Raw genomic sequence first — 12625 nt, forward strand, 5'->3', positions numbered from 1 at the left:
TGTATGGATTGGGTAATCTTAAGTATATCATTATCAAGGTGAAAATTACATTTTTATGCATATAACTGTATGTATGTATATATATATATATCATATGTTTGTGCGTACAAATATATATATATATATATATATATATATACACGCATGCACAAACGCACACACTCTCATATACACAGACACACACAAACATACACATATATATTCGTAAATCATAAAAAAAAACAACGCGAAGACGTAGTACATGTAAAGTATTAACAGACACTCAGGGAAGGAAAGAAAGGTAGTTTTACGTTTCGAGCAAAGCTCTTCTTCAGAAATAGGGGATAGAGAAAATCCCAAATAGAAAAGGAAGACAGATGAAAAATCTCGCCACACAATATAAAGATCTAGTTTCTTGCAGTTTCCTGTTGTACGTGTAGTTTCTTGCTGCGAAGACACACAGCAACGCATATTTTTATAATGCTTCTTGTGTCTTATAAATAAACCTTATAAAACACCTTTTGTGTCTGTGTTTGTGTGTCCCCCACCATCGCTTGACAGCCGATGCTGGTGTGTTTACGTCATCGTAACTTAGCGCTTCGGCAAAAAGTACGATGGAATAAGTACTAGGTTTACGAATAATAAGTCCTAGGGTCGATTTGTTCGACTAAAGGTGGTGCTCCAGCATAGCCACAGTCAAATGACTCAAACAAATAAAAGGGAAAAATAAAGAAAAGCGAGTATATACATACATATATGTATGTGTGTGTGTGTGTGTGTGTGTGTGTGTGTGTGTATGTTTGTCCGTCTGTCTCTCTATCTGCCAGGCTGTCTGTCTAGCTATATGTTTGTCTGACTGTCTCTCTAGATAGATAGATAGATAGATAGATAGATAGATAGATAGATAGATAGATAGACAGAAATGTAGATAGATACATTTCTTTTATTAGCGACACAGGGCTTTATACAGAGGGGACAAATACGATGTAGAGCTTTTCTTTTTAGGAGGGGGAAGGAAGAAAAGGGAGAGGGTCGATCAAAAGGTATCGTAGGAAAGAAGAAGAAAAAAGGGGAGGGGAGAGTTCGAGGAAAAGGGATCGAGAAAGAAAAAAGCAGAGACAGTTTAGGTTTAGCTGTGGAAAGAAAAGCCTACAGAAAAGACCACGGTAACCTTGGCCAATATTGTCATTGTAGAAATGTAGATAGATAGATAGATAGACAGGCAGACATGCTGGAGCTATTCAGCTACTGACGTATTGTAGATAACTCGCACTTTGCATGTTAATTGATTCCACTTAGATGGAAGTATATAAGTATACATGTATAAATATAAAGATTTCTGTGTACATGATCGATCAGTTTCCTTTGATGTGAAAATAGCAGAACTTAACCTAATCAATAGCCAATTGTGTCTTCGAAACTGAGGTTACTATCATTCTTCCACTTAAAGGAAATCACTTAACTTGCATAACATGCTATGTACAAAATGTCAATAGCGATGTTACATTAATCTCATGGGTTGCTCTCCATTCCTTTTTAAGAATACAAATTATTATTCGTGTACAAGAATAGTGTTGTCAGTTCAATGTTGTCAGTTCAATGTTGTCAGCAGTCTTACAATGGCTTATCTGGCCGAAACTATCAGGTCACACTCAAAAACTTTTTTGTGCACAAAAATGTATATATTGGAGATCAATATGTGTAATGACGCATCATTTTATAAGCACATTAGCAAGGTGGCAGCAAAGTGCAGACCACTATCAGGATGGATACGGAGGTCCTCAAGACAAGAGACTAAGAAACTATGTTGACCCTGTGGAGAACCTTCGTTGTCACCCACCTGGACTTCTGCCCCCAGTCATGGTCACCACATAGCGCCAAACTAACAACGGAGCTTGAGGCAGTCCAATGTCACTACACTAAAAAGGATTGGAATAGTGCAACGGATAAGCTACATGGACAGGCTGAAAAAACTATAATTTTACTCCCTGGAGCGAAGATGTAAGAGATATGCAGTAATATACATGTGGAAAATCGTAGAAGGGTTTCTACCCAACTTCGGCATTGAGTGTTATACAAATACCAGAACTGGCCGTCATTGTATTGTACCAAAGGTGCCATCCACTCCATCTAAATTCAGGACCAGGTACTGCAATAGTCAAGGGTTTGAAACCCCACATCTCTTCAAAGCCCTGCCACAAAAATTAAGAAATCAGCATAAAGTAGAAGTAGATGTCTTCAAAAAGGAACTAGACATCCTCCTCTCCACAATACTGGATGAACCAACAGCCCAACATGAGGTGCAGACGAGGGCAGCGGAATCAAACGCCTTCATAAACCAAATGGACCAACATCTGGGAAATAGGTACACACACAAGTGGTGATGTGAAACACTCCAGACTGAGGAAATCAGAAAACCATGGTGGTGCTCCAGCATGACCACAACTGCATGACTGTAACAAGTAAAAGTTTGATCGGGTCTTCTTTCAGTAAATCCACGATCAGAAAGGATGGTTAGGTAGTACAGCACGGCGAGAGGAAGGTACGAATGGTTATGCAAAGCTCCATATCGAGGAAAAATGCATGCTAGCAGTTTCAAAGGTGTGCAAACATTGAGAGCAGGATATTTTTACCATTCGTTATGTAGTTGACATTAGAGTGAATTAAGTAAAATTACATGTCCTTGTCTTGCCGTCACTAATAGTTTGTCTTTCGTCACTATTTTAACCAATATAGGAAAAAACAATAACGCGAAGACATGCAAATTATTAATAAGTCGCTCAGAGAAGCAAAGCTCTTCTTCAAAAACATATCGTGTAAGTCCATCCAAATAAGACATATGAGTAATTCCTGAAATAAAATAGCTTTATGTTGACATAATTTTCTTTACCCTGATGTACAGGCATTTAATTAAGTAAAATGAATAAGTGAATTCAGTAACTAGATTCATCATGATATTTTATTTCAAGAAAATATTGCCAAAAATGAAACTACGTAATGTAAGGTTGAACATTTATAATATACATCCAGTGATTTATCGGTCTTATATATTGATGAAAATGAGAGAAACGAAAAACATGTTGCCCAGATGAGTGGGAAGGAAAATACAATATATATTGAGAAAAATCAAAGTGAAAAATATTCTTTTTGACAAAAGTGATGATCAGTTGTAAGTAAACTAGTTGAAAATCAATAGCAGCATGTGTGTCTGATAACAAAGATTACATAATCAATCTAACGCTGGTAGGAGAGGCTGGAACTCGATACAGTATCACGCTATTTTTTAATCTTTTCAAGAATCTTGCTTCGGAAAGGTTTGTAGGGACGTGGTCCGAATTCATGTACTGGCGAGGTAATGTTGTTAAATCGAGCTTCGCATATAATTTATCATTGGAAAGGTATAATAAGGAAGAGAGGGCAGCTATAAAGATTTTGTCTGGATCACAACCAGTATGTAAGTAATAAAACTTCCTATCATCTGAAAAGAAGAAAAGAGAAAGAATAATTAGCTGTTATTTTCAATGAATTCATAGAATGATTTAGAAAGAGGTCTATTATATTTTAATAAAATACATTTTATGAACTGTAATCATGTACATTTTTTTTTTACAAAAGCCAGAAAAATCTTTACCACCAAATCATATAAAGTCCGCAACTTCGTATATAGAAATCGAGCTGAGTTTCTTTTAGACATTATAAAGACAAAAACTCCTCATATATAACATGAAGTGTTCTAAAATATTAAACGCTGTGATAAATTACCGTAAGTGTTGACGAGGGAGTTATTACGAAACAGCCACCAACATCGATTCCATGAGATTCAGTCGTTAGTCGATTTAGGAAAACTAATATCTGTAATACAGAAAAAGAGAGACAACATGAACGGGGATTGTGTAAAAAGAAACGTTTACCTTGTCTGTGGCTGCACAGAATGCACATTTTTTGAATAAATTTCAATGATGGTAACTCGTATTGATGCGCAAATAATTTGCGAATACCAGCACATGGACACGTTTACCTGCACAAACGCGGGAATATGGATTAAACGCCAGTTTTTATTTAGTCAACACTATCCTATCAATAATTCACAAATCCGGACTCAATGTTTTGTTTCTCGAAGCAATAGATATCGCCTTCTGTCGATTAGTGTTTGTATTACCCAGCTATCATGGGCTTAAAAAGAGACTTATATGGAAAGTATCTCGTCATACATCAAAGCGATCACGCGACGTTTGCATTCGTTGATTCAACAAAAAAACCAACAGCTTAGAAATTACTCAGAGGACGAGATTTTATGAAAATAAATACCTATGTTAACGTTAGCAATTAACGGTTATGTCATTTTCATCAAGAATTATCTTTCTAATATAATGCAACGTAGAAACAATTCTGCCAGCTGTCAGCCTTCTTTTAAAGAGAGATATCAAATATATATATTAAAAATAAGATCATAAAGTTTGCTTACCTTTGCAATGACTTCTTGTTTTATGTCCTGAAATTGCATAAAATGAATACTTTGTGTAATACTGTGAACCTAGATGTGAAATAGAAAATGATAATAATAATAATAATAATAATAATAATAATAATAATGTAGCTCGTAGCAAACAAGCTGATGTCGACCAGAAACGCACGCATCAGTGGTTACGAAGTTCAGGGCTAAAAGCAGAGAGTGAAGGTTTCATATTGGCTGCTCAAGACCAAAGCTTATCAACCCGGAACTACTAAGCCAATGTGATAAAAAATGGAGCTGACCCAAAATGCCGATTTTGTAACAATGCGATTGAAACTATAGACCACCTAATCTCAGGGTGTAGTGTCTTAGCACCTGTAGAATATAAAGCAAGACATGACAGAGTTGGCCAGTATTTACACTGGACAATATGTCAGCATTATAAAATCAAAACCGCTGACAAATGGTATAAACACCATCCTGAAGCTGTAACTGAGGGAGAAAATGTATCGATTCTCTGGGACTTCCCCGTACATACTGACAAGGCTATAAAAGCTAATAAACAGGATATTATTATAAAAGATCAGACAAAGAAGACGTGTTTATTAATTGACATGAGTATTCCCTCTGATCATAATATAGCGGCGAAAGAATTTGACAAGATCAGTAAATATAAAGACTTGCTAATAGAAATTGAAAAAAATGTGGCACCTCAAGGCGACTACCATACCAGTGATTGTAGGATCTCTAGGAATGATAAAAAAAGGTACTGAAACCTATTTGAAAATGATACCAGGCTTACCTGGAAGTGCAAAAAATCGTGCTAACTGGAACGACTCATGTACTGAGAAGAGCATTATCGCTGTGAAAACAACATCCATTCATGAAATTTTTTTTTCTTAAATACATGTTTTACCTGTGAATTTGCGTGTGTAAACTGGGAATGCATACAACGAGTTTCTCTGCCCTAGGTGTACGGAAAACACTCGGCGAGAAATGGAAGAAAATTTGAAGAAAGAAGAAAAAAAACAACATAATAATGATAATAATAAAAGGTTACAGAAAACGAGAAAGCAACCGTACTCTGGGATATGCCAATCAATACACACAGATAGAGAAATTAAGGTCAATAGGCCAGATATAGTTGTCAGAGATCATGAAGAAAATAAAAAAGCTTTCTAATTGCTGTATCAATACCAGCAGATGACAACGTTTCTCTAAAAGAAATAGAGAAACTTTCAAAATACAAAGATTTGGAAATAGAAGTAACTCGAATGTCGAATATAGAAACAGGAACAATTCCTATCATGTTGAGCGGGATGTCTATGAAGGTCGCGGTGTTGAGGTTGGTCTCGATGGTGATTTTTAATCCCATGGAGGCAAGTGTGCTAATTAGATCTTTCCTAAGATTGTCTAGTGTGTGACCGTTAGCTCCCCTAGAGATGGCCAGGGTATCATCTCTGTAGAGAACAAAAAGGACAGAGGGGAACTTTTTCTTACTGGTATTAAGGATATACAACACGGTGAGATCGCATAAATCAGCGCTGTCCTAGACCTCCATTGCTACATCAAAGGAGACCAAGGGGTTGGATTGCTTAAGCCAGGTCGACCCTCTATTGAACAACACTGTTTTCCTGGTGTGCAAAATGACTTCTACATCTCTGTCACTAACGCCATATATATATATATATATATATATATATATATATATATATATATATATATATAAACATTCAATAATAGGACGAATTCTTTTACAAGAATTTATCAAGTAGCTAGCGTGAAAAAAACCTCATAAAGGAAAAAATCCATCATTTATTCCCTTAGAGTCCCTCATGGCGTGAGGCGTTATTATATAGTAATGCCCTTATATAAGTATAAATATATATTTCGGGAATAAATGATGGATTTTTTCCCTTATGAGGTTTTTTTAACGCTAGCTACTTGATAAATTCTTGTAAAAGAATTCGTCCTATTATTGAATTTAAATATATTACCAGAATATATTCAGTGCTGAATTTATTCTGAGTAAGAGGCATATTTACCGAGATGCAATTCGAAATTCCCGCCACTTACATAGGGAAATAGCGATGAACAGTCGTCTATATGCTATACTGGATACACGGTGTTCGTTTGGTATGTTGATTCACTGTTTATTTCTATTTTTCTGGACCATATTATACTGACGAGTAGAAGTTGTATAACACTACAATAACTACGAAATCATGATTTATAATTTAGTTCGTTTTTTAAGGGGTTGGCTTTGAGAGTTGCATTTCCTCGCATTCGGTAAAAATGTGCTTTTTTATAGTAGTCTGACCTTAGAGTCCCTCATGGCGTGAGGCGTTATTATATAGTAATGCCCTTATATAAATATATATATATATATATATATATATATATATATAACGCCACACAGTGGACTTCTCAAAATAACCACATTTAGTACCTAATGCGAGGAAAAACAACCAACAGAAGACGACCAACTTTCTTTTAAATAAACTTAGCTGGGTATCGGCCGATTTCGCGATTACTAGAATGAATCTAAATTTCGTTCATCAGCACAGTATTGTCCCAAAAATATATATAAATAAACAGAATTCTCACCTCACCAAAACCGAACACACTACGTATCCGACAGAGTAAAAAGAATGAAGTTTATCTGTATATATCTTCATCAAAGAATTTTATCAAGAAGCCAGTGTGTAAAAAAATTCATAAGGGAAATTTCTATTCCCAAGAATATAATTATTCTTGTAAAAGAGTTTTATCCCTTTTTGAATTTATTTATCAAATATATACACGGAATATATTCAATGTTGAATTTTTATTCCTGTCTCCACATGGGTACCCAGAAGCAACCCGGAAGTATTCCCGCTTCTTTGATGAAGATATATACAGATAAACTTCATTCCCTTTACTCTGTCGGATACGTAGTGTGTTCGTTTTTGGTGAGGTGAGAATTCTGTTTATTTATATATATTTTTGGGACAATACTGTGCTGATGAACGAAATCTAGATTAATTCTAGTAATCGCGAAATCGGCCGATACACAGTTAAGTTTATTTAAAAGAAAGTTGGTCGTCTTCTGTTGGTTGTTTTTCCTCGCATTAGGTACTAAATGTGGTTATTTTGAGAAGTCCACTGTGTGGCGTTATTATTTTCTGTTATAATGCCCTTTATATAAATATAAACGAATAATTATATTCTTGGAAATAGAAATTTCCCTTATAAATTTTTTACACACTGGCTTCTTGGTAAAATTCTTGTAAAAGAGTTTTATCCCTTTTTGAATTTATATATATATATATATATATATATATATATATATATATATATATATATATATATATATATATATATATATATATATATATATATATATATATATATATATATATATATATATATATATTTATATATATATATATATACATATACATATATACATATACATATATATATATATATATATATATATATATATATATATATATATATATATATATATATATATATATATATATATATATATATATATATACATACATAATATTAACTTCAAATGTTGTATAATGGTTTGACTGTGATTAATATTCTGGGCAATCCATCGATTTCACATAAAAAGGAACTGCCATAAATAATAGACGCGAAATTGTTATAGACTATTAGCAAAATATGTAAACGTCGTGACGTCCATGTATTGTCTTATTCAGGGAGGTCGATATAATATTTCACTTCTTCCTCAATATACTCGTTTGTCCGTTTTCGCATTAAAAGCGCTTTATTATACTGATACGACGAATCAATTCTGTGTTTACTTCAACTATTTATTGTCAATTTCTTTCAGATTTCCGATAAATATAAATGCATATTGTATCGATGTGTCTCAATGAATATGCATGCATTCATGCATATGTACATATATGCATGTGTGTGTGTATGAGTGTGTGTGTGTGTGTGTGTGTGTGTGTGTGTGTGTGTGTGTGTGTATAGATATACATACACCACACACACACACACACACATACTCTCTCTCTCATACATACACAAACACATCTGCTTACAGTCAGTTATAAACACTGTTCGCTGTGTTTGGTGCGGATCGGTTTCTAAACAGGAGATAATTAAAGTATCATTAGTTCATTAATATCGATTAGTTTCTATTGATATACGAAGCATTACTTTGAAACTGATGTGATTTTGTAAGTGTCTTACAAATATTTTTTATATCTCTCATGATTTGCACAGCGCAGTACAATATCCCACACGTATTTATATACACAAAGAAACATGCATCTCATATCTATGATATGTCTAAACAGATTAACAATAGAAGTCACTTAGAATTTCATCTACAACACTAAACTTATGCTGAATACATATACATACATACATATATATATATATATATATATATATATATATATATATATATATATATAGGTTATGAGGGATAGTGGTGTCAATTAGACCCAGAGGTTTCAGGTAATGCTGAGTAAGTGCTATGGATAGACCATAGTTAATCTCCTGGTTTGGTGGTTATGCGAATAAGTGATCCAACGTAGGTCTTATATCAGCGTGTGAATATAAGGATTTACTTTTCATAATGAGATACAAAAAACCAAAGCTGTGTATAATATAGAACATTTATAAATAAAATGTCTTACAGCTGTTTCCAGGATATTTATTATATCCCTCCATCGGAGACGGCGTGAGAGGATGATTAAGCAATAGTTAGTTTAGTTAAGATAGGAGATAGAGAGTGAATGTAGGGATATTGTATTTGTAAATCCATTGTTTAGGCAGAATGGTGTACATATAAGATTCCAATATTTTGTGAGTAAAATCCAATTGTTTTTAAGATTGGTCATTGCCTTTGTAAATTCATTATTAAGATTCCAATACCCTATGAGTAAAATCCAACAATCTTTGAAATTGGTCATTCCAAATACAGAGTTTATACACAGTGTTATTGAATCAAGGGTTCTGTTTAAAGTGACCTAAAAGTAGGGAATATAATGTCTCGAAGGGCTTCCCAATTCAATTACATAGCAGAGTGATGCTTTGACAAGACTCTAAGATACAAAAAAATGTTCTAAAAACCGAAGTCGGCCGACAAGAATTTTACTTCCTGTTTTCAGTATATTTTATCACAATGAAGAAAGACAACAACAGACTACGGTAAAACACAAGCTAAATAAATACACAGTAATCACAAAACCACTCAGTTTTTCATTTTAATTTTCCACACACATGCACACACATAGTGAGGCATTGAAACAAATACACATGTATATTTACTCATAAATCTAACATTCAATAAGTAGCATATCTATCTATCTATCTATCTATCTATCTATCTATCTATCTATCTATCTATCTATCTATCTATCTATCTATCTGTCTGTGTGTCTGCCTGCCTGTCTGTCTGTCTGTCTGTCTGTATGTATGCATGAATGTATGTATATACACACATATACATATATATGTTGATATATACACACATGCACACATACATACACACAATTATATATAAACACACACACATATATATATATATGTATATATATATATATATATATATATATATATATATATATATATATATATATATATATATATATATATATATATATAATCGTATGTGTGTGTGTGTATATATAGATACATGAATGTAAGAGCACATGTAACAACACCCAGACCGTATCGCATTAAGGAAACAGCCCGTGTATTCACCTATCTTGATCTTCATTCTTGCCATTGTTAGAAATGGTTATTGACAATATTGTCATACTCTTGAATATACCGAGGGTTCAATGTTACCTCGGCTGATATTGATGACAAATATCACAAAAAAAAAAGAGGACAATACTATTTGCTGGCATCTCGCTCGTAATAGTAGAATACATTCAGCATATTAAAAGGGTTGTGGAATTGACGAAATATAATGATCTGAAACTGGAGATAACTACAATGTGGAAATAGAAAACAGATGAAATTGTCGTAATAAATGGTGCTTTTGGAATAAAAATGAAAACATGTAGGAATATACATGACCACAACCACATCACGTACATATGTGCATAACTCACAGACAATGAAATTTGTTGGTACCGTGCTCATAATTGTAGCATTCATTCAGCATAGTAAAATTGATAATTCCAGGAAGTAATACTTCACATAAAAGATGAGAAGCTGAACTATATCTCTGAGCTAAAAATATTCTACAAACCCACCGAAAACGCTGAAAATGTGTTTACTACATAAAAGACAATGGATATCAGTTTGAAAATAAGAAACGTATATTATGAAACTCACCGATCTGTTTAAACGAACTCCGAACCAAAGCAATGAAATCCAACAGAAGAAACTTTCCAACGTCATCATTAAAACGTAACCAGATATATACGGGCTTGTATTGAAAGCATTATTTATTATTCCATAAGTTGAAATACAAATGCTGATGAGACTACCAAGTACGACAAGTACTGAAGTAAGACTCAATGTTTCATTTACTGATTTCAGTATTGTACTCAGGGTATCATGATTTTTAATTATATCTGTAATTAGTCCTCGATTTTTGATAACAAACGAAATGTCGGATTGCTGTTCCTTAACGTAAATTTGAGCTTCGTTCGCCACTTTGTTAAACTCATAAATAAGTGCAATTTCGGTTATAATGTTAATATACACATCAAGAAATAACGATATCAATGAAAGGGCATTAAAGAAAATACTTATTGTAAAATATGGTATGATATATGCACTGTTGTTTTGTAGAGGATATGTAAGAAAATGCAGTATATCGCCATTGAAAACAGTAAAAATGATTTCGAAAAGTATGTTTGAAACTATAGTTGTAAGTAAAAATATTGATAAGGAAATATAAGAATATATTAATTTAGAGTCATAGAATTTTCTGTCTTCTTCTTCAATGTTAACTTTGGCAAATGATTCCAATAGTTCATTGTCGTTAGAATGCCCGAAGAGTTTAAGAAAACTAAGGACAGCAATGAAGCTCCGAAAAAATAATATATATACATATGTTAATATTTGAATGGGGGTTAAATTTTTCAGTTGCATCAAACAAATAACATAGCGAATAGGATTTACAATTAAATGTATGGAGAGTAGAATATATAACACTTGTAAACAAATTCTTTGAACATCAAGTGTTTTCAGCAAGGAGATATTAATACGGGCTTTCGCGAAATTATTAAATTTTTGATGAAATTCCAAGACTTTAAAGAACTGCATTTCTTTAATATTCACGCTTTTTCTAACTTTGAATTCCATTTAAAAGATTTTTGTGTCCACTTTCAAAATCTAAGAGATTAATCAGGTAATGTACCGAAAACTTTCAGCGTGTTACTTGATTTAATTTTCTATCAGACTTCTGTTATATATATATATATATATATATATATATATATATATATATATATATATATTGTTCTCAGGATAAAAACCTAACAATTAACGGGTAAACAAATACAGACCTTACGAACTATTTGTCATCACACATGTATTCAAATCATAATTTATATACATGATACGATGTGCGATGGAACAAATCACTGATTAGACACCAGAAGGATCAATCCGATTAAGGGAAAAGTAAAACGATCTGCAGTCATTAATTCATTACAGTCCAGGAATACAATATTCAATGTTTGACTTAACAGTATTGCTTTCATTATGGACATAACAATAATCAGGTAAATTATATGTATTGAGCATGTTTACTCTCACAAGTTACTTATAGTGTGAAAACAATAAATTACACGGTGTATCTAAAATATTCCGTCAAAATGTATATTGTATATATTAAGCCAAGGGTGTTTCATGTATATTGATGATACAGAATGACATTATATTCATATTCCTGACTAAGGTAAAAATATACATAGATAAGAACAAGTATACAAACATACATACGTATATAAACACAAATATGCATATATATATATATATATATATATATATATATATATATATATATATATATATATATATATATATATATATATATATATATATGTATATACATATCTTCATTATGCAAATAAATTACATTTAATGTAAATGGGGGTATTAATCAATATCATCCTACACAATTAATTATTAACAGGAGTGGTTTTTGTTTGCTTTGTATGAAGTATTAGTTCTTCATATATCTGAGGGTATTGT

The 12625-nt window shown here is 32.7% G+C and overlaps 1 protein-coding gene across 6 annotated transcripts in view; it reads right to left on the reverse strand.

The window, feature by feature from the left end:
* The window catches only part of LOC106880719 (uncharacterized), a 98902-nt gene that overhangs the window by 60048 nt on the left and 26229 nt on the right, over nt 1–12625 (reverse strand). For 2 of the 6 annotated variants that reach the window (XM_089356073.1, XM_089356078.1), the window contains 3 exons: nt 4445–4513; nt 3742–3831; nt 2921–3457 (listed from right to left, as the gene is read on the reverse strand). The exons of 2 other annotated variants lie outside the window; for them this stretch is intronic. In XM_089356073.1, coding sequence (XP_089212199.1) covers nt 3401–3457; nt 3742–3831; nt 4445–4513 — 216 coding nt within the window. In that variant the 3' untranslated portion in view covers nt 2921–3400. Of the gene's footprint in view, nt 1–2920; nt 3458–3741; nt 3832–4444; nt 4514–12625 lie in introns of those variants that run through there. 2 more of the 6 variants (XM_089356077.1, XR_016242809.1) reach the window with 2 other exon arrangements.

Source organism: Octopus bimaculoides, chromosome 8, assembly GCF_046866305.1.
Source record: "Octopus bimaculoides isolate indiv1 chromosome 8, ASM4686630v1, whole genome shotgun sequence".
In the NCBI taxonomy this organism is placed as follows: domain Eukaryota; kingdom Metazoa; phylum Mollusca; class Cephalopoda; order Octopoda; family Octopodidae; genus Octopus; species Octopus bimaculoides.